Source organism: Brachyistius frenatus, unplaced genomic scaffold (assembly GCF_029030835.1).
Source record: "Brachyistius frenatus isolate BFR_SWC_R1_liver_20210118 unplaced genomic scaffold, ASM2903083v1 Contig_74, whole genome shotgun sequence".
Taxonomy (NCBI): domain Eukaryota; kingdom Metazoa; phylum Chordata; class Actinopteri; family Embiotocidae; genus Brachyistius; species Brachyistius frenatus.
In genome coordinates, this window is record NW_027210673.1 from 615266 (window position 1) to 638762 (window position 23497).

At 39.2% G+C, this 23497-nt stretch overlaps 2 protein-coding genes across 2 annotated transcripts; one reads left to right on the top strand and one right to left on the bottom strand.

Moving 5' to 3' along the window:
* Nucleotides 1-1981: 1981 nt before the first annotated feature.
* atp8b4 (ATPase phospholipid transporting 8B4) lies at nucleotides 1982-16666 on the top strand. The gene is made up of 28 exons (XM_069708154.1): nucleotides 1982-2039; nucleotides 2174-2329; nucleotides 2726-2784; nucleotides 6054-6167; nucleotides 6274-6372; nucleotides 6466-6527; nucleotides 6662-6734; nucleotides 6957-7027; nucleotides 7216-7295; nucleotides 7480-7638; nucleotides 7793-7881; nucleotides 8156-8352; nucleotides 8448-8656; nucleotides 9202-9245; nucleotides 9335-9500; nucleotides 9598-9786; nucleotides 10092-10207; nucleotides 10575-10739; nucleotides 10827-10938; nucleotides 11034-11139; nucleotides 11335-11476; nucleotides 11917-12100; nucleotides 12951-13174; nucleotides 13258-13341; nucleotides 13850-14095; nucleotides 14189-14327; nucleotides 14411-14541; nucleotides 14866-16666. Exons 2-28 carry the CDS (start codon nucleotides 2275-2277, stop codon nucleotides 15187-15189), a joined length of 3639 nt encoding a protein of 1212 aa, XP_069564255.1. The 5' UTR covers nucleotides 1982-2039; nucleotides 2174-2274; the 3' UTR covers nucleotides 15190-16666.
* galk2 (galactokinase 2) lies at nucleotides 16506-22382 on the bottom strand. Its single transcript, XM_069708155.1, has 10 exons — nucleotides 22133-22382; nucleotides 21947-22035; nucleotides 21617-21740; nucleotides 21396-21489; nucleotides 21123-21269; nucleotides 20758-20856; nucleotides 20446-20598; nucleotides 19946-20156; nucleotides 18969-19170; nucleotides 16506-17022 (listed from the first exon to the last, which is right to left on the bottom strand). The coding sequence occupies exons 1-10, from the start codon at nucleotides 22177-22179 to the stop codon at nucleotides 16815-16817; spliced, it is 1374 nt and encodes a 457-aa protein (XP_069564256.1). The 5' UTR covers nucleotides 22180-22382; the 3' UTR covers nucleotides 16506-16814.
* Nucleotides 22383-23497: the final 1115 nt, after the last annotated feature.

Genomic DNA, 23497 nt, shown 5'->3' on the forward strand with positions numbered 1-23497 from the left:
TTTTCTTGGATTAGATATCATTTGTTTTTTATTGTTCTGATCATTTTTTGTATAGGTCTACAGTAGGTAAGTCTACAGAATTCAAAGAATTTAAAGGCGTTAACTTGCATTATTTTCCCACACAAAATGTGCCATAAAGAATAAACGGTCCTGTCCTTTGGTGCAGTTTAATTTTTTAGTAATGAGAGCGGCAGGTGGTTATATATTATCTCCAGGCTCACCCTCGCCTTCTGTACACCTGTTTATTACATACTGAGGATGACCTTATACTGAAAAATAAAGATGCATAATATTTATTTACAGTAGGGCCTTCCCCACTCTTCAACCTTCAGGGGAAAAGGTTACTATTAGAAGTATAACATTTACAAGTCCATGTCAACAATCTTCTTTACAATTAAGTATTTTAACAGTAACTTACGACTTAGTTGAGATCGTGCTTCCTAACAGTTCATTTGTTCTTTTCAAAGGTTGATCCTGTGGCTACAGGAAGTTGAATGGCAGTGCTTATCAACACCAAACTGGATGTGTGGCCATCATATGCTGATGCTGTTATCTTGGAGACTGGGCAGCTGTAAAAACAAAGTTGGGCAAGGAACCCAATGACAATTCACTTTACAGCTTTTGGAATTATTACCTGATGTAAACATGAGTGGTGTTTGGGTCCTCATGCATGTTTTATTGAGGAATTTCTATTGTATTGACAAAAGTGTGTCTTCAGGACTTTTAGAGAGCCAAACCCTGTCTGTTAAATTACATTGATATTATTTTTGTTCATGTTTTCTTGAAACAAAATCACTGGTTCTGAAGAATCTTGATAAAATTTTAAAACTCAGAAAAATAGGCACCAAATCAAATCACTGTTAATATGACAATGTGTTAACAAATTAAGGTGACATAATGGCATTATCAGCTTCTGGTTAATATTTTACTCCTATTTTGTTGACGTCTTTTTAGAAAACAATTCAATTTACATAATTATATTGGGTCATTTGTACCTAAAAAACAAACAAACAAATAATTGAACATCTCATTTCCTTTCCCCTTTGACACTGCAACCGTACGCACATATATTTATTGTACTGTATTGTAGTAGTGCATTTCTGAGTCTTATTCTTAGCAATATGATCTTCTGTGGTACCATGGAAACTTTATCAAATCAACCAATGAGTATGATGTCCCCGGTTTGAATTTTTTAATTAAATTAAATGGTTGGCATTTCATGTCCATATTGATAGTGGCCATGACAAATGTCTCTGTGGTTTATCAACATTTTCTGGCACAGTATTATGTAATTTTAAATCTGTTAATCACACACTGTCATGTAATACTGGATATCAGATTGACTCAAAGAGTAAGGATCAGTGGAGATGCAGGAGTTCATGTCGGCAGTGCACCCTGGCTTTTACAAATAGACCAGCCGGGGGCGCTGTAATGATAATGATTGTGTGAAATAGGGAGAACTGATAAAGAAATTTATATTTTTTGAAAATAATATGAAGATGACTTCAATGCCTCTTTAAAGCTTTAATAACAGTGTAAATATGTTCATCATTATTAACATAGAATAGGCCTAGTCGCTAAAGCCATCAAAAATTCGAATAAAACTGATCAAAGTTTTGAAACAAAGTAAGCTTTAATGAAATAGTTTAAGTGTTTATCAATTTTTTTTTCATCTGTTAGTGTTTTTTTAATATATCAAAGAGGGACGACACTGTATTTTGGATTATGAAAATACACTCGAAGTCCTTATGAGGGCGATATGGCATCATTTTAAACCAATAAATGGTGCTCTAAGTTTTTGTTTTTGTTATTCCGAAGTATAATTCAGAGTTGTGTAATTGTACTCAATATTTTATCCTGTTCAGTATTTTAATCAATAAATTGATCCTGGGAAGAACATAGTCAAGTGTCCGATTATATTCGGTTTTTTTTTATTTGCACTTGGAAGAGGGAGGAAGATCGATCCTCCTTCCAGACACACTCCCACCTCTCTTCCCGGTGAAGGCTCCAGCAGCCTCAGCTGCCTGTCGTCCCTCTCGGTGAGTGATCATTTGTTTGATTTCTGCTCCCTCTCAGTTCCTCCACGGTTTTTCTCGTAATAGCGGGACTGATGGTTGTTTCCTACCTGCACCATTTCCACCGCATGTGTTTTTTTTTTCTTTTTATATATCAGAGATAAAGAAAGAGGTGATGTTCATTCAGCGGAAGGGACCGCGTTTCCTGCGAAGAAATGATCTGCGGATTGCGGCGCTTGAGGTAAATGGTTGCCACTGAATGACGGGATACATGGAGACGACACAGGACTGCGTCTGTGACAAACTTGTGCAAGGTGAGAACAGAACAAGGGAGATGTAGGCATACTTCAGGTTTATTGGCACCCATTTTGTAGGCTGTTGAAACCATAACTTATTCTACACACAAACATGAAGGCAACTAATGTAGGCTGCCGTATTTAAAAAAAAAAAGAAAAACAAGGGACTATACACCTTGATTAGGGGTTATACTCTCTTCCTTTGTGCTGCTCACTTGGGATCTTTTGCTAAGGAGACACAAGTCACTGGGGATGTTCCTTCTGCTGCTGCTGCACCAATAGCTGTAAAGTTGCTGGTCTGAACAGGAATGACACCCCTTTGCTTTGTGTGCTGCCTCTTTGTATTGCTCATCCTGACACAGTCCACCACACTGGGGCGTCCACCTCTGCAATTTATTCTCCTGCATCTGTTAGGGAAACCCTGTGGAGGTCCCAAGAGAAGATGGCCCTCTGGAGGAGAAAGCCACATGTTGGTAAGACAAATTTTTCATCTATTCTGAAGTCGTTTTCTTTTATTTAACCAAGCATCTCAGAATAAAATCCTTTCTTCAAAAGAGAGCAGCTGGAAAGCATTTTTACAGCAATAACTACTAATAAGTAACAGTAAGAATGATCAGATAAAATCCTGTTAATGCATTTAAAAGTGATTTTTCAAAAGTTTCTAAAAACTATAAGAAACATAAATCTTAATGTAAATTGTACAAGTCTGCAGGCTCTTATTTGTCTCTTATTTTGTCTTTCAATTATCTGTCTTCCTTTCTGAGGCAGATACACTCCTCATCCTCCTGGTGCAGTGCATTGTTTTAGAGCGATGAAATGAATCTTTATACCACAGTCTCTCTTTCTCTGAGAGTGTGTGCCCGTTTGTTTTTCACATGTTGTGTGTGTGTGCATGTGTGCATGTGTTTGTCATGGGTAGCATCCTGTAATCAGTATCACACACAGCGAGAGGTGACCTTTTGCTTTGCAGGGACAGACTAATATGTTTCCATGTGCTTTGAATGGGATATCAGTTCCTCAACAGTGTATGTTGTCATCCTTGATTATGTAAATTCTTCCTATATCAAAATAAGACTCAGTGGGATACTGTCTGAGATATTTCCTGAAGCATTTGTGAATCATTACACTGTATGATTTCACTGTAAACTGCCTAAACAGCGCACTCAAGAGTCTGCAGATGTTCTCCAGAAAAAGAAAGACTGAATCAAAGAGATCACTTTGTGCTTATTAGAAAAACAAAATTGCATTTAACCATTTTTCTAAAGAAATGCTTAAGCAGATCAAAGCCTTTAAACAACAGTAGTCTGTCTTAATAATTAATTGTCATAGTAACTGATAGTAGGATTATTTCAGTTGTTGTGACCCCATCTATCCTGTTGCAGCTCTGTGCAGGTGTGTTATGCATAATTCAACAATGATTTAACCTCTTTTGGAAACAACAGATCTACAGTATCTCTGTGTTCCCTCAGACACCGCTGTGTGTGAAAAGTTAAAGCGCTTTGATAAGTGGTTTCATCATCACTAGTATTGTGTTGTTTGTGAATTAATGTATTTAATGTTTAGACTGATTATCATATTAATCATGATAATGACCCTCTAGTGCCTCACCATGAAGTGTGAGCCATGAGATGAATTGCAGATGAAGTTTTCAGTTGTTGGGTAAGAAGGGCAGGATGAGACAGTGAACACGTCCCTGTCCTCTGTCTTTGAGGATGAATTTATAGTCTTTAGTTGTGCAAACAGACTAATGTTTCAACACTTCTGTCTTCACCAGAGTCAAAGGGGAGGCAAACAACATGTATCGTCAACTTAGACCACATGCACAAATATCATTGGATAATTGTTTGAACAAGGTTTAAAGCATATGGATAATGAGTTGCCAAAGTCACTGAAAACAAAAAGAAAACAAAAGAACAGAGACCACTCTTGAAGTTACATTTGCACAGTCAAAGGCTGTGAATTTATCTGTGTGCTCTGGTTACCTTTTGTTCTCTGCACCCTCACAGCTGTGTTTCATCAAACTCCCCCAAAGAGGCGTCATTTGAAGCCTTACTTCCCAAGCTGAAGATGTTATGGTTAATTCATGTTCAGATATCACTTAGACAAAGACTCACCCACCATAAGCACAGCACAGGAAATTCAATAATGAGAAACAACGTGACAGTAGCATGCCAGCTGCTACAATAATAAACAAGATGTTTACAACTTAAGAGCTATTTCAGCTTTTAACATGCATGGAGAAGTGGAATAAAAGTTCTTGTGGTGACTAATTATGATATTTTACCAGTTACCAATAAATTGAGTTAATTTAGAGCCTCTGGAAACTGGGTTTACATTTTGGTATTTACAAATAAAAGAAACAACTTCCAACATGCTAATTACTGTTAAGAGGTGCTGGTAGGTGGATTTTGTTACGTCAGAGCCAGACTAGCTGCTTCCTGCTGTTTGCAGTCTTTAACCAGGCTTCATATTTACTGTACAGATATGAGGGTGACATCAATCCTCTCACCCTCCTCTCAGCAATTTGAAAGGGCACTCCACTGTTTTTCATATGAGGGTCAGTTTACTGTAGAGTATGAGTCAGCCTGTGAACACTGGTTGTGTATTACTGATGTAAGATGCAGTGTTTCTGGAGCTTGGCTCATACCAGTGACTAAAAGTCTGAATATCTGCTTCATACTGCTCCAGTTAACAGATACTGTCTCTTGTGAGTCCCTTCCCCTTATGAAAGTGTGAGTTAATTACCTCAGCCTGAAGCATCTGATAGAGAGTCTCTTAAATTGAATAGAGGAATGGGCAAAAATACGGCTTCAGTCGAGAACAACCTTGTCTCGTTGCAGGTTAACAGGAGCATCAGTTTCAAATCGTAACAGTAGTGTATGTGTAATGGTAATGGACCTAAATGCATGTAAGGCTTTTCAAAGAAGGTTTGGCAACAGACAGCGAGCCGGATCAGGTGACAAAAAACCAAAAGGGCAAACCAAGCAGGCCAGAAGTCCAAAAAGAGAGGCAGTGGGTTATAACAAGACAACAAAAGGTTGGACGGCTACTGCAGTCATGACAGCAGGTAGGTGGGAGCTGATGAGGGGAAATTAGCAGGTGGGTGGGAACATACTGAGGGCTCCTGTCGGACAGGGAGAGCAGCATTTGTTATAGATCACTTGTCATATTTGCTGACTAAACTGCCAGATTAACTACCAGTTTAGATTTTCTCTACTTTTGTACCGCACACCTGCACAGTTTCTTTAGCTAAGAGATCTCTGCCATTTTCTAAGGTGTTTTTTTCTTGAAAGAGATCAGTCTGATTTTAATTGGAGTTAAAAGGTTTAATGAGTCAAATGAGTTTAAAGTTGCAGTTGTATTCACTTGAGGTAAAGCAGGGACAAGATTTAAAAATTTGTTAGTGAGATCCAACAAAACCAAATGAAAAGACGTTTAAATGTTCTAATACCTGGGGATGTATAAATCTTTTTAAATATTATGTAAATCATGTGATACTACTTTTAAGGTAAATGCTATGCAGTTTGGAAAAACCTTGTTTTGAAGAATTATGTTTATTTTATTATCTTGACCATTAATTATGATCAAATGTTCTCTGATTGTAGAAAAGGAACGGCGTGTGAAAGCCAACGCACGAGACTATAATGACAAGTTCTCTTATGCTGTAAGTGGACCTCAAAATTGCATTAAGTTTGATTTACCAGTGATGTTCCATCCTTGTTCTAAACGTGTGGTTCTTCAGGACAATCACATCAAAACCTCAAAGTACAACATCTTCACCTTCCTGCCCATCAACTTGTTTGAACAGTTCCAGAGGGTGGCAAATGCTTACTTCATAGTGCTGCTGATACTGCAGGTAGGAGATACTGCTGCTGTTTGTGGGTAAAAGCTGCTTTAGTTAATGAAAGACAGAAGAAGTTTAAGTCAAACAAAGAAAGTTAATGCTGATTTCTTTCCCACAGTTAATTCCAGAAATATCCTCCCTGCCCTGGTTCACAACCATCGTGCCTTTGGTTTTGGTGCTGACGATCACGGCCGTCAAGGATGCTACAGATGACTTTGTTAGTTCCACTATTTACTTTGTATCAACTCTTCTAAAATTTCCTCTTTTGCCTCATTTAATGGAGATGTTTCCCCCTTTTTTAAAATTTCAGTTTCGACATAGGAGCGACCAACAAGTCAACAACCGCCTGTCTCAAGTTCTCATCAAGGGAAGGTACCTTATCACTCTCCTTTGTCTTTCTCATCGGGATGTTGTGCACAACTACTGAAAAGCCCAATCACAGGCACATTATGTTCACAGGCATTTATCTGGTTTAATTATAAGCTGTTGTGTTTCTTGTTTCCAAGTTTGCAGAGTGAGACATGGATGAACGTTCGTGTGGGGGATATCATCAAACTGGAGAATAATCAGTTTGTTGCTGTGAGTAAACTGTGCTACTACAGAATATATTGTGAAGTACTCTTTTTAATTTTTTCTGTCTCATATTAAAATTTGATAAAGAATATAGGTAATGAGGGTTAAAAGTAAAAGCTTCTTTTGGGAGACTCACGGGATTCTGAGTGTTGTTCCAGGTTTTGTGATGCAGAGAGTTATTTATTGTCTTTTTCACCACTGAGTGATTCACATTGGATTTACACACAGGCGGACATCCTCCTTCTCTGTAGCAGTGAGCCTTATGGACTGTGCTATATTGAGACTGCAGAGCTGGATGGGTAAGTGCTGCAGTAGTTATAAAGTAAAACTGGGGAAAACTTTAACTGTAGTTGAACAAGACATTTGAGCACAGAAATTGGGAGAGGATTTGTATAACTGATTGATAATCTTTGCAAGTGTAAAAAAATTTTTTTTACTTTTTTGCCAAAACTATAATTGTTTGTCTTTTCTCTTTCCCCCCAAACAGAGAGACAAATTTGAAAGTTCGTCAGGCATTGACTGTCACCTCAGATTTGGGAGATATTTCAAAACTGATGGACTTTGATGGTGAGATGATGCCAAGCACTTGTTTATTTTCACATCTCTGTATCAAATCATTACATTGAGTTATGTGGATTTGAAGACTTGTGACACTTTTCAGTGTGACATTTGTATAACCATTTTTTTTTCTCACTGTTGCTACAGTGATGATTGATGTGTGAATCTTTTCCTTTTTTTTCCTGTTTTTCAGGAGAAGTCATTTGTGAACCACCAAACAACAAACTGGATAAATTTACAGGAACACTTTACTGGAGAGACAATAAATACCCTTTGGATAATGAAAAGATGCTTCTACGAGGTTGTGTACTCAGAAACACTGAGTGGTGCTTTGGAATTGTCATCTTTGCTGGTATTAGTTGTTTTTTCATTCTTAATGCTTTCATTCTCCACATCTATTAGATCAGTTTATTTGTTTTCTTCTTCTCTTCTATGAACAGTTTATGAACCATGTTGTTGTTAATCATCTTTCAACACTGATGGTTGTTTTCGCCTCCATCCAACAGGATTACAAACCAAACTGATGCAGAACTGTGGAAGGACTAAATTTAAAAGGACAAGTATTGATAAGCTCATGAACACTCTGGTTTTGTGGGTAAGATGGTTTTGCATTTTCACAGTACCTAACAATACAGGAAATACAGAAACGATTTTACATTTTCTTTACACATTAAGAAAATACATTGTGTTGCTACTCAAATGTTTCCACATGGTCCTTAAATCTAATCAGATATAGTGTGTGCAGAGTCTATTATGAGTGTGAAGGATCCTTAAATGAAAGATGCTTGAAAACGATAAACCATAAAATGATATACTCCATCCCTGTAATTGACACTTCTTTAATAAATACTTTTTTGTTCATATTTCAGATCTTTGCCTTCCTCGTATGTATGGGAGTTGTTTTGGCTATTGGAAACACTATTTGGGAGATTTGGATTGGTAGAAACTTTGAAGTGTTTTTGCCGTGGGATGAGTTTCAGAGCAACGCTGTTTTCTCTGGCTTCCTCACCTTTTGGTCCTACATCATCATCCTCAACACTGTTGTGCCCATCTCGCTGTATGTCAGGTAAAGACAAAGAGCATCAAAAGCATTTAAGTTTACTCACAAGTTCCTCTATATATGTATTGTACAATAAACTGAATGGTTAAACCTTCCTTCAGTGTGGAGGTTCTGCGACTTTGTCACAGTTTCTTCATTAACTGGGACCGGAAGATGTACTACAGTCAGATGGACACTGCAGCTGAAGCTCGCACCACCACCCTGAATGAGGAGCTGGGTCAAGTGGAGTTCATCTTCTCTGACAAGACAGGCACCCTTACCCAGAACATCATGGTCTTCATCAAGTGCTCCATCAATGGACACACATATGGTGGGGAGATTTTTGAAAACTCTGCACTGGGCTAATCAGCCACTCGTTTAATTTAGGACAAACAGTATTGGATAGTTAAAGAAAATGGACAAGAAAACAAATTAATTTACAAAATAAGCAATTGTGCATTTTGTAAAATTGTCCTCAGTGGTTTTGACACAGCAGGAACTTTCAGTGAACCACTGGAGCCCCACATGGAGGGGGTGATATCCATAAATACATCTCCAGCTCCACCAGAAAATAGCTGTTTTGCATGACTGCAAACCCAACCAAAACATATTGCATTTGTGTTGCTTTAGTTTTAGTGGACAGGTTTTGGCTGGTTGGTTAATGATAGATCTGTATGGGTCCTATAATTGTTTGGAATGAAAGCGGTCAGATTCAATTGACTGGATTTTAGACATTTACTATTAATAATAAAAAAAAAAAGGGGTCAGGTTGAACTTGAAAATCTTCCATATTAAACCATATTGATAATCAATGAGGTCATATCAAGGTGCAAAGTCATACGAGATGATTATTTATGTTACCTTTTCTTCCTGCAGGTGATGTCTATGATGAATTTAACCAAAAGGTGGAAATTACAGAAGTAAGTAGATCTAAACACACAGAAATCTTTCACTTTATAGCAAGACAATTATAACACAGTCGCTGTGTTGGTGGTCCATGTTCTCTCAGAAAACAGCCTGTGTGGACTTTTCCTTCAACCCTCTGTGCGACAGAAGGTTTAAGTTTTACGATGGCAGCCTGGTTGAAGCCATTAAACTGGAGGATCCTGCAGTGCAGGAGTTTTTCAGACTGCTGGCTTTGTGTCACACTGTTATGCCAGAGGAGAAGAGTGAAGGTAAACTCGATGCACGATTCGATAATTGTAGCATTAATAACTGAAACAATTCAGTTTACTGAAGTGTTTTCTGATTGATGTTTCTGTGCCAATGAAGGGAATCTGGTGTACCAGGCCCAGTCACCTGACGAGGAAGCGCTGGTCACCGCAGCACGAAACTTTGGTTTTGTCTTCCGGACCCGAACCTCAGAAACCATCACACTGTGTGAGATGGGACGAGCTGTCACCTACCAGCTGTTGGCCATACTGGACTTCAACAACGTGCGCAAGAGAATGAGTGTCATTGGTTAGGTCTTCACTTATAACAGCAATGCAATAACTAATTCACAAGTAGTAAGCATGACACTATGTAGACATTAATTTCAAAAACAACTACATGCATCAAGATCAATAACAAACTTTGTCTGATAATTCTGTCTTCTATTTCTTAGAAATGCCAGCGACAGCTCGTAATACCTTTAACAATCTCTAACAATGCATGCCTCTGTTTGCAGTCTGTAATCCATATGTTTGTTATGTATTGGATGATATCATTTTATCAAAAAAATAATAATATGCTGTTCTCTTGCTGTCTTTTGTTTTGTGATATAGTGAGAAATCCACAGGGCCAGATTAAACTATACTCCAAAGGCGCTGACACAATTATCTTTGACCGTCTGGATCCGTCCAGTGAAAACCTCATGCACACTACCACAGAACACCTCACTGTAAGTGTTACCTGATTGGATAACAGGACTAATTTTTAACTGAGTGCACTGGGAACTATGCATTTGTATATATAGTTTCCTAAATTCAAATGATCCAGAGTTGATCCAGGACAGGGAGATCCAAGTCACAAAAAGTGCAGTGTTAACTATACAGATTAAAAACAGATGAATTCAGATTGTGTCATCATCGCTACTGAAAAATATACTGTTTAAGTAATGAGGGTGGTGTCCTTTGTCACAGCTATGAATGCCATTTAATAAACCGTTTATATTTCTATCTGTGCTCCTGAAAACTGTCAAATTGGTTGAGTGATTCATCACAATTTTCTTTGTTGTAATACTGTTTAAGGTGTTTATTTTCTTGCAGGAATTTGCAGGAAAAGGGCTCCGAACATTAGCTCTGGCCTACAAAGACCTTGATGAAGATTATTTTGAAGTTTGGATGAAGAAGCTTGTCTTTGTGAGCACAGTAATCGTGAACCGCGAAGATCAGTTGGCTGTTCTCTACGAGGAGATCGAGCAGGGCATGAAGGTAAAATTTACATCCTTTTTTTTTTAACACCCTTGAAGCGATCAATCCCATTAATGGACCACAGTCTGACTGCTGACTTGGTTGAAGCTTCTAGGAGCCACAGCAATTGAAGACAAACTTCAGGAAGGAGTTCCAGAGACCATCGCCAGTCTGAATCTGGCTGACATCAAGATCTGGGTCCTCACAGGAGACAAACTAGGTAACTAGAAACTTGATCAGAAAAACTACTGCTTTAATAAGTGCTTACCTGTCACTGCAAAGCTCCACAGTTGTAAACTGTGTGTGATATTGTAGAGACAGCAATGAACATTGGCTACTCCTGCAACATGCTGCGAGATGACATGAACGAGGTATTTGTCATCTCTGGACACACACTGCTGGAGGTGCAGCAGCAGCTCAGGTGACAAACAATTCATTTTTTTTTATCTCCACTCACACAACAGATTGATACTCTCAGAACTGCTAGTCAGTAGTCACAAAATGTATTCACTTAAAGTCAGATTTAGTCTACCTGAAGAGAATTCTGTCATTCAATAATAATGAATTTGGCTAATACCCTGAAAATACATGTGTACCGGCTTCCCTCTCTACTCAGGAGCGCTAAAGAGCACATCCTCGGCCTGAGTCGAGTTGGCAGTGCAGGAGATGTTGAGAAGACCGACATGTTTGCAGATGATTCTATGTTTGAAGAAACTATTATTGCAGAGTATGCTTTAGTCATCAATGGACACAGTCTGGTAAGATGTGTTATCATGTCTTTAATGAAATGTTAATTCTCTCCCCTATTGTGCTTGTTTTTTTACATGCTTGTTTTATTTTGGTACTGATGCCTGCAGGTTTTATACTGTTTGTTAAATGGTGGTTGTGCTGTTGTCTGCTGAGTCTGGCATCTCTCTGCCTGCTGCTGACTGAACAAAGTCTGTAATGAGCAGAGAGCTGCTGCACTGCTGAGGGCCCTCAGCTCTATTACAGGCTTATATTCACATCCATTTCCTCACAGAGGAGCTGCTCTCTCGCTGTGCCGCGCGGAGGCGGGAGGGTGGGGGGAGGGGTCATGATGTACACCGCTTGGTGGGAATGTTACATTGGTAACATTGGTGTTGCCTCTGCAGGGGGTTGGCATTATAGGATGGTAATGACAGGCTTAACAGGTGGGATGTATGTGTTTACTCTGCAGGCTCATGCTCTGGAGCCACAGCTGGAGCACATCTTGCTGGATTTGGCCTGCTTGTGTAAAACAGTCATTTGCTGCAGGGTCACTCCAATGCAGAAAGCTCAGGTGGTGGATCTGGTGAAGAGGCACAAGAGAGCAGTCACCCTGGCCATCGGAGACGGAGCCAATGATGTCAGCATGATCAAGAGTAAGTCTCAGGAACAGCAGCATGAAGCATGACTGTAAGCATCCCTGTAAATATCTGAAGATGTTTGAAAACCCAGGTTTTTTTTTTTTTTATCAACATCACTTCAACGTTCTGAATATATTTCCAGGATTTTCAAAGACTTTTCCAACCATCTCCATCATTTTATGTGTCTTCATTCAGTCATTAAAAACACAGCACAGCACAATAATACATAACCTATTTCCAAAGATGCACCTTTAACGATTGTAGTCAGAAATCCTTGTTTTCACAACATAAAATGTTATTGATATATACTGATGACTTCTTCCAATATTTTATGTTTCATATAATAAAAATAGCAAATGAATATTGTGGGTGTTTTACAAAAAAGTGTCATCATTTCATTTCTGAGTTCTGACGTAAAAAACAACTTCTGTTTCGTAGCTGATGACATTTTTTCTCATGCAGATGTTTAGGAGATTGTGGAATGAAGGACTCTTTCCTAGCATCTAAATCACAGCACTACTATGAGCTTTTAAGCATTAGCAGTGACAATGCTGGTAGGCTATGTGGATGTTTAGCAGTTATAGATTTAACATCATAGTTTAGCATGTTAGCAGGCTTATATTTGTCAGTAAGTGAACACCAAGTACAGTTGAGTCTGATGAGAATCTCTTTAGCTTTACAGGTTTTGGGTCATGAACCAAAGACTGAAAGATCAGGTGATACAAAGTTTTTACAAGTCATCCTCTGGGGACCTTGGATACCTCTGCTAAATTCAGATTCATGTTAATTCATCATTGTCAAGATGTTTCACTCTGAATGATAAATGTGAAACTGCTGACAGTGATCCACGTTATGTATTTCTCAGCTGCTCACATCGGTGTTGGCATCAGCGGGCAGGAGGGGATGCAGGCTGTTCTGGCGTCGGATTACTCCTTTGCTCAGTTTCGGTACCTGCAGAGACTCTTGCTGGTCCACGGACGCTGGTCTTACTTCCGCATGTGTAATTTCCTGGCCTACTTCTTCTACAAAAACTTTGCCTTCACCCTGGTGCACTTCTGGTACGGTTTCTTCTGCGGTTTCTCAGCACAGGTAAGAAAACTATAATCGTATTTGAAGCCTGTATGCTTTTTGAAAGTTTCTCTCTTGTGCGTATAACTGTCCTCTTTCCACAGACGGTGTATGACCAGTGGTTCATCACCCTCTTCAATATAGTCTACACATCTTTACCAGTGCTGGCAATGGGACTTTTTGATCAGGTAATGTTAAATATGTGATAATAAACCACTGACTTCAGCGTGAAATACAGTTGGTTAAAATGACCTAAATCCTATTTCAAGCAATGTCTTCATGTTTAATTTGCACAAAAACTCTATTTATTTATATCAGTAGTTTCCAACAGCAACCTCTTAAGCTATAAATACTTCTATTTTTTTCTTTCTTTTCAAGATACTGCCGTCATACAGGTGAATATTTTATCACTGTAGCCCCCTTTTTACTGTGTGATGATAAACCTCCCGAATGTAGCTAAAAAATAAAACCCCACGGTAGGTACTACACTAAATTTAACTTGTATGTGACTAAAACTACTAATACCATATAAATACAACTATACTGTACACATCATCTCTTATCTTCAACTTTCCATCTATCGTACAACTGCCGCAGAGTATTTCTCTTAATGCCCTGTCCCTACTATCATATGATATATTTCTAATTTAATAACAGTGTACCACATCATACTTATGTTGTCTCTGTTTCCTAAAGGATATGAATGAGCAGAACAGCCTTCGCTACCCGAGCCTGTACAAACCCGGCCAGCAAAACCTTCTCTTCAACAAACGTCAGTTTTTCCTGTGCACACTGCAGGGGGTGGCCACATCATTCCTGCTTTTCTTTATTCCCTACGGAGCCTTCTCTCACATGGTGAAAGACGGCGGCTCCCACTTTTCTGACCAGCAAGCATTTGCTGTCACCATAGCAACATCCTTAGTCATTGTCGTAAGTGTTCAGGTGAGACTATAAACAGAACAAACCAGATTGAAGCAGCCCTGTTAATTGAAAACGTTAACACTGTAATTATGTTTGTCATGCGTCTGTTCCTAGATTGGACTTGACACACACTACTGGACAGCCGTCAATCATCTTTTCATATGGGGGAGTCTGACAGTGTACTTTGCCATTTTATTTGCAATGCAAAGTAATGGCATATTTGGCATTTTTCCGAGTGATTTCCCTTTTATTGGTGAGTTTGGATCAATGTGACACACGCGAGAAAATCATATCGATACATGGAGTATAAAGAAATTTCAATTTGTGTCCCCGCAGGCACGGCCCGTACCTGTCTGTCAGAGAAGAGTGTGTGGTTGGTCATTCTGCTCACCACCGTGGTGTGTGTTATGCCAGGGATAGTTGTCAGCTTCCTGAGAGTAGACCTCTTCCCAACTCTAACAGACAAGGTACTGCAACTTTGATGCATATGCAGTATAGCATTTAAAGAAACAATGAGAACTTCTCCCATGGCTGTATTTGAGTGGTCCCCTCGTGATGCTCCCCCCTCCTCCCCCCCACTCCCTCCTCTCTTCTCCCCCACTCCCTCCTCTCTTCTCCTCCCCTCCCCGTGACCCTGTTCAGGATAAAGCGGTATAGATAATGGATGGATGGGTGGATGATAATACTTATCGCCTTATACTTAAGTTGGATACTTTTGCTCGTACTCGTATTGTATAATTACCTGAGCTCAGGATCTGGGTATTTCTTCCATCACTGTTATATTTTCACAGGTTCGTCACCTCCAGCAGTCCAGAAGGAAGCTAGGACCTCAGGAACAGAACCTAAGGCGAGTACGCAGGACCAGCTCCCGTCGCTCTGCCTATGCCTTCTCCCACCAGCAGGGCTACGGGGAGCTGATCACCTCAGGCAAAAACATGAGGATGAGCGCAGTCTCTTCTGCTCGCTCCCCTGAAAGGACACCACAGAGCTCCAACTGGATAGAAAGTATGCTAAAGAGAAAGAACGAAGTGTCCTGTATCTCCCACGAAAGCACGGGGGCACCAGAAAGCAACGCCAGCGCAGCACAGACTCTAACGCAACAGCACACAGACTGACAGTTTAGATCATGTTTACAGTATAGGATACCATATGCATGGATCCCACAAACCAAGCACAAGCTGAGTGTCTTCATTTTGGTGAATTTATGCTCAAATAAGCAGCACAGACGTACATCATTTTTGTTATTAGTGTGAATCATGCGGGCTCTAAATATTAAAAGTCCAATCAAAACATGATTATCTGAAGGAACCATTTCCAAGAATTACAGCTGTCCTCAAATAAATAAAAGGTCAACTTTTTCATCTTTACCATGCAAGACATTTGTTAAATTTGCAAACTCTCACTTTGACAGTAGCAGGTATATTTTAAGACATTATGCATGAGTTGCCAAAGTTCAAGAAATATTTATCATTGTCAGGCAAATAATGCAGTTTCATCTTTAAGCATTAATTTTGTATCATTTTAATGGCATGGCCTTTTTCAAATGAAAAGGTTGAGACATTTTGTAACCTTCAGCTGTCACAAAACAACCTTTTGTATCCTACAGAACTTACAAAACATAAATGTAGCCCGGATCACCAGGACAAAAAGCGCCTGAAGATCCATCTGTAAAAACTATGCACTGAAACTTTTTTCACAACCTACATTCAAAGTGCTAAAATACAAGTGCTGTAAATATTGAAGTCAAGCTGCTGAATGTGACGGTAAACTCAATGATTTTCAACTTTTTTTTCCCATTTACTTTCTCTACATTTTGCCAGTAAATATGCCATCATTCAAACTGGAACTATGGAACTCTTGATACAAACAATAACTCATCTATTTTCCCTGTGCTGTGCCTTGAATGGTTCCTTTTTATATGATCTTTGATGATTGTTTGGCCTGAATTTATTCAAAGATATATAAAAATGAAATGTGTGGCCTGAATCTGATATCGGAAAAATGATTTACTCTTTGCTCAAACTCAAAACATGATTTCAATTAAAAACGACTGTATAAATTAAATTTTAAAAAGATTCAAATCAACAACAATTACATTTTCTTTTTTTGAGAAAAGATGTGATAAATATACCTGAACAAATTGATAAGCTGCGTTTACGTTCAGTACAGTAGCGTACCATGTGCCTTAGACCACTGAGCCTCCACTATCACTGCTCTCTAAAGAAGTGAAAACCAAAAAAAAAACTGATCCTGTGCAGAAGCCCATCGTGTGATCCTATCAGGACTTGAAACTTTTTCAATTCTTTTCCAGTGACACATGCGAAAAGCCTGAAAATATTCAACATATCCAAGTCTTTTTTTTTTTTTTTTGCCTGTTTGTGTTAGTTTCTAAAATGTCAATAAAGGATGGATGGATTTTTATACAATACATATCGGGTATTTTATTTTTCATCTTTTTGATTTACAAGTACATGGTGAGAGGTGAACAGAAATACCTAGTTAGTCAAACAAAAACAAATCAATATAAAAAAAAAAAAACATTTTTTAATGCCCCAGTAAAGTAAGATTTTTGGTCCTTATATTCCAGCATAATCTGTAAAAAGTAAAGAGATCAAATGAAACACAAAAATAATTCATTTGTAAGGTGACGTGTAAGAAAATGTAGAAAAATTAAATTGATTTCCCTGCCTCCGTGAAATTGAAACTGAACGATTGTTTAAACAGATGTGGATGACATATTTCACTCCTCGAGGAAAATAGCAGCTCCGCCACTCGGCTTTGATACGAACAAACTTTGCTTTTCCATTGCTGCTCTGTGTGGATCAGGAAGGTAGTAGGCGCCTCTCACAGCTTGCAAGAAATAATCCACCGAGTCACTGGGAATCAGGGAGACGGCGCAACCTCCCCAACCTGCTCCTGTCAGCCGGGAACCCATAGCCCCCGACCTCCTGGAGAAACAACAAAAAGCCAATATTTCAGTACTGTTTTTCAACACCATCCTTTGCGATGGCTAATCCTGATCTTAAATTTGGGAAGAATGTGAAAGTGTGTTAAAAGGTGAGAATACGGAAGTATAGAGGTTACTGGGGAAAGGTTGCTGAATCAGCAGAAAACACCTGATACGGACCAATTAGGCGTTCGACTACATATACAAAGAATTAAAGGTCTGTTAAATCCAAGTTTCTTCTTTATTCAGTCCAACGTGTTTAATTAAAAAAAAAAAAGACTTAACAGTGCACAGCGATGCTCGTGGTTCTGTGAGACTGTACTTACTGTAAGTGTTTACAATAGACCTACATGCTAACATTAGCCAACTGGCATGTTCACAATAACAATTCTGACCTACTGACACAGTTTAGCAGGCATAATTCTTTACCTCATTGACCATCTTAGCTTAGTGTGACAGCCTGCGAACACTTGACAATTACCACTATAATTCAAATAAGTTCCACATGCTCACCAACTGCTAATAAAGAGATCAAAATCTAAAATTGTGTCTAGAGTACATAAACTGCACATTTAGTATTTAGTGTGGAGCGGTCCAAAAGCTGAACGCAGGTGGCGAAAAACGAATCTCCGGGTTCACTGTGACATCTATAAAGAAAGACTTTGCAATTTGGAACTGAGAAATGCAAGGCAGTACTTCTTCTTCTGACATCATTACCAAAAACAATAACGATGCCTTATTTGCTACCGCTGAGCTCCAATCAACCTGCACCTGCGATCAATTTGCCTAATTTTTTCCACTGACAAGATTCAGAAAATTAGACGAACAGTCAGTGTCACCACACCAACCACAGGATATACCGTATGTTGTCCCTATCTCTAAATAATATCCAATAATATCAAATATCATGCCACGATTTCATTCAATCAACCATGGAAGCCATTATACAACATCTGAAGTCCTCCTGCTGCTGCTGCTTGGATATTCTACCACACTTTTTCAAAAATATTTCTAACTGCATGACCACTGATCTTTTACAGAGTGCAAACACATCCCTTCTGAGGCGTCTTCCCACAGACCCTAAAAACTGCAGTTATTAAACCACTCCTAAAGAAGGCCAACTTAGACGCCGCAATACATGACAAATTATAGGCCATTATCAAACCTCACATTTTTAAGTAAAATAATCAAAAAAGCTGTTTTTCAACAACTGAACAACTTCGTGACTGTAAACAACTGTTTTGATGTCTTCCAGTCAGGCTTTCAACCGCACCACAGTACTGAAACTGCTCTTGTTAAGGTTTTCAACAACATCCACTTAAACACAGACAGTGGCAGAATTTCAGTCTCAGTATTACTGGATCTCAGTGCTGCATTCCACACGGTCAACCATGACATACTACTAGACAGACTAGAAAACTGGGTGGGACTCTCTGGCACAGCACTAAACTGGTTTGCATCCTGCTTCGAAGACCGAGAATACTTTGTGTCTGTCGCTAATTACACATCAGAGCGGATTAAAATATGAATAGGTTCAATTCCAGTCTTAAACTGCACTTAACTTTTATGCTACTTTTAGCTTGCGTAATGTTTTAATCACTGTTTAATTGTTTTTAAATGTCCTTTTCTTTTGCCTTATGTTTTTAATTGTTTTATGTGAAGCACTTTGAATTGTCTTGTTGAAATGTGCTATACAAATAAACTTGTCTTGTCTATGGAACATGCGAGTCTTTACTGCATGTCCAACACCTGGACTCTGAGACTGAAGCAGCTAAATGGAATTCCGCCACACAACTTACAAATTAACTCAATGGTTGCTTTAGAGAAAGCATTTTTATCGGTTACAAATCTCTAAAACTGCATGAGCTAATATCTCATTTTATCCCGGCCTGTCCAGAGTGGAGACCTGTGATCGCTGTGAGTGAGGAGAGACTCTATTTTACTCACAGACAGATCTCCACCAGTTGCTCCAGCTCAGGGCAGCTGCACTCATAGAGGTCTCTGCAGCTCTCATGGCTCTGGTTCATCAGCTCCCCGAGTAGCTGTATGGATTCTGGAAAATCAGAATCACACACGCTCTTAAACTGCAGCACCCGCGCAGCTTCACTGTACACATGCTTGGCTCGGTGGTAGAGCTTGAAGTGCGTGACTGAGGGGAAAAGGCAGAAGCACTGTGTCATTCATCTGTTTGAAAACACGAGTACAGGTTGTGATGATGTTGACATGCACTGGACATGACTAAAAATTAAAATATGATGGCATACTTTGACAAAATTTCTCAATATCAATAGAATAAAATGATCTATTGAGGGTTACTTTTTAGAGGATGTTTTCTAATAAGTAAATATCTGAGAAAGAAAACACGTGTTAATGGCTGGTCACTGTTCATTTCACTCAGCTTGATGAATATGATTGGAAATTTGAGACACACAAGACCCATAAATGTAAAGCCATTAAATCTTAAAACACAGACTTCACATTAATATAAATAAAATCCCATTTAAAAGATAATCTCGTGTCACAATATTAAGATAAATATACATGACCCATTTCAATGTTGATAAATAGCAAGTAGGGCTGCAGCTATCAATTGTTTTAATTATCAGTTATTTGTGAACAATCAAATTTGTTTAGTTCATCAAATGAAATAAGTACTGACAAATGCCTATAACAAGTTACCAGAGCCGATAGGCCTCATTTAGTCTGACCCACAGCCCAAAACTTCCTTCACATTTAAGATTTGGGAGGATGAGTTATGAAATTTTACCTGATAACCAATAAACTTCCAATCAATTATCAGAATTGTCACTGATTAACGTCCTTCACAATCCAGTAAGAGACGACTCAACTAGATGTTCCAGCATTCGACCCTAATTAAGTCCTGAAACACGAACACACAGATGTCACCGTGTGCTGTCACTTACCGTGCTGAGTGTTCGCGCTCAGCAGGTCAGTTGAAAGCTGCTCTGCGGTGATGCCGAGCACCTTGCAGATCTCCTCCCGGCTGTACGGCTCATAATGCAACACCTCTTCCACCAGAGCCAGCATCTCGTCCAGGGAGGCATTCAGCTCCGTCTGAACCTGCGCCAGCGTCAGCGCCCTGCTCAAGTCCAGATTAACTGCCCTGGCCAGCATCTGATTTCACATCCACCAAGATATCTATTAACTTTAATGCAATGCAACATTCACAACACAAGAGGCCTTTTAACTTTCTTTGAACTTGAACTATGTGGCGTTTGTGATTACGTCATGTGATGTTATTTGGTTAAAACCTGTTTTGATGCCTATGAAACACATAGTAAAAAGGTTGTTTTATAGGCAGTCCACAACTTCATTTCTTAATACAGTTGCAGATCATTTACTTATTTAAGTGCAATGTTGCAACAAACAACAGTTTGAGAACCGCTAGTCGGGATCATGGCACCTTTGCGGCGATCAGACACTCCACCACCCGGATGTTGAAGTGAGAGGAAGTAGCTTTGTTCATCTCCACGCAGCAGTTGGAAATGACAAACGCGGCCGCGTCAGGGAGCTTGACGCTAGTGGTCTGCAGAGGCTGGAACTCTATCAGCTTCGCCTGGCAGACAATTCAAAAGGTTTCATCAAAACAACATTTTAATTTTAATCAGGCAATCATCAAACATGCATTTATTCTTGCATGCTTAGACCTCTATTTTGTGAATTAAAGAGTTACATGGATCCCTTTTGACAAACAAAGTGATCCACAAGTACATACAGTTCCTCTCTCTGCCAGGAAGGATATGGAGTGGTCCATGCCTCCTCCCTCTGTACCAATGTAGCGCTCACTCTTGGCACATATCTCAGCAAGTTCCACCTGCAGGATCACAAAGTCTTCTCAGAAAAGGGTTGAACAGAAAAACAGAGCATTTAAGACTTTTACTCCAAATGAAGACTTTCTCTCTTTAAAGTGAAAAACAATACAAGTTTGTTTTAACGTCGAGAGTCATGAATGCTTTACATTCTGCTGACTCGATCATTTTTTTTTTTTTTCAAATACTGCCTGAAGAAATTTACATTATTTTTACCCAAAAGTTAATAAACAGAGATCAATTAAATGGTTAATTTATAGAAGATTTTTACCTTGGAGAGGGACTTTTTATTTGCCTCCATTGCCAAAAGGCCAGCACAACAAACTAAGGCACTGGAGCTGGACAGACCAGCGTTTGGAGGAATGGTTCCATCTACTATACACGTCATCCCTGTTAAACGAGTGATCCCAAACGTCTCCTGAAAATATAAATATAGCAGGGTTTTTTAACCACTATATATATATATATATATATACACACACACACACACAGTTGTACATGCCAGACTACGTATTTTAGCCACGGCATGTGTTACACACCTTACCTTAATGCCTTTAAGCCCACAGAGAAAATAATTATGCCACTGTGGATTGTCTCTGTCTATGGCAATATCCCCAGAACAAGACAATGCGAAATCCCTGCAAAATGACGAACGACAAGTTTTCAGAAAACATTTTGATATGTTGGCATCTTAAACTACTGAATTTTTCAAAGCGAGCATGAATCGAAGTGCAGCAATGATCACAAGGAGTGTTCACGTCTCACTTGTAATTAGGATTCGTGTTGGCCAGACGGATTGTGTTTGTATTGTTCATTGACACAGCTGTGAGGATATTCTGTTCGATGGCCATTGGGAGCACAGCGTAGCCACAGTAATCAATGTGCTCGCCTGTAACATGTGAGAAATGGGAAGAAGAGACACGTGAGAGGCAGTCAATTTGATTTGACGACAATATTTCCACTGCTATTGTATTTTTAAAAGCTCAGACACACTAAACACCACCAGGACGCACAACGTGTTATAAAAATAAAGAAACAAACAATGCTGTCGACAGTCTAAACCTACTTAAACCGAAGCATATCAAATTAAAATACCTATTAGATTTACTCTTCCAGGTGCACATGCGTAGAAGACAGGAGCTTCTCCAAATCTCGTTCCAAAAGTGTTTCTCAAGTTTTTTAGCCTGAAAATGATCCACAAAAACAACAAATCATGAAGTAGGACAGATGACACGTTGGCTTTGCCTCCGCTACAAGCAGAAACATCTCGTTGCTTCTCACCTTTCACTCGCGGTCACCGCGGTCTTCAGCTTGGGTGGATTTGCCATTTCTACCCGTTTTGATAATAATTGTGAGAATTATTCCGCGTTGTCAGACAGGAGAGCTCAAAGTTTCCAAATATCCTGGTCACGGTCAGCTGACAGTCACAAGAAGGAGCCGGATGCCAAACCGCTGCACTCCGGTCAGCCCTAAAATAGGAGCTCGGCTGAGTTAAGTGAGTGAACACAGGAGGAGCTGACTCTGAAACAGCGACCGAGGCAAAATGCGGAAGTAACCGTCGAACAGGGAGCGGAGTCAGCATAAGTCTGCACGGGCTGCCGTATGCGTATATATACCGTTTTTGATCTGAATTGACTGACCACTCCCCTCAAACAATAATTAAAAAAAAATAATGAAATCTTCAAATCTTACTTTAGTAAAAGTCAGCTCAATGTACTTCAATTGTCAAAAACCTATTCATTATGCAGAATTGGCCGATCCAGGCTGTTCTATTTCTCATAAGGAATTCTTCATTGACATCTGCATCTGTGCAGCATTTAATGTTGTCGCGTATCCATTATTATGATACTGTTGAATATTCGAATCTATGTATGTATAACTGCACATATAAACAAACTAATTATCCATTTTATGTGCAAAATATTAGCCTCAGAAGTATAATAATAACTACAACTGTGTAAGTGGAGTAAAAGAGTGAAAGTATGATTTTTCTCTGAGATGTAGTGGAGTGGAAGTATAGAGTAGCACAAAATGGAAATATTCAAGTAAGTACAAGTATCTCTTGATTGTACTTAAGTACAGTACATAGTGCTTCACTGAAGGACATTGTGGGCACATACAGTGGGTACGGAAAGTATTCAGACCCCTTTACATTTTTCACTCTTTGTTTCATTGCAGCCATTTGCTAAAATCAAAAAAGTTCATTTTATTTCTCATTAATGTACACTCAGCACCCCATCTTGACAGAAAAAAACCGAAATGTAGAAATTTGTGCAAATTTATTAAAAAAGAAAAACTGAAATATCACATGGTCATAAGTATTCAGACCCTTTGCTGTGACACTCATATTTAAATCACATGCTGTCCATTTCTTCTGATCCTCCTTGAGATGGTTCTACTCCTTCATTGGAGTCCAGCTGTGTTTAATTAAACTGATTGGACTTGATTAGGAAAGGCACACACCTGTCTATATAAGACCTTACAGCTCACAGTGCATGTCGGAGCAAATGAGAATCATGAGGTCGAAGGAACTGTCCAAGGAGCTCAGAGACAGAATTGTGGCAAGGCACAGATCTGACCAAGGTTACAAAATAATTTCTGCAGCACTCAAGGTTCCTAAGAGCACAGTGGCCTCCATAATCCTTA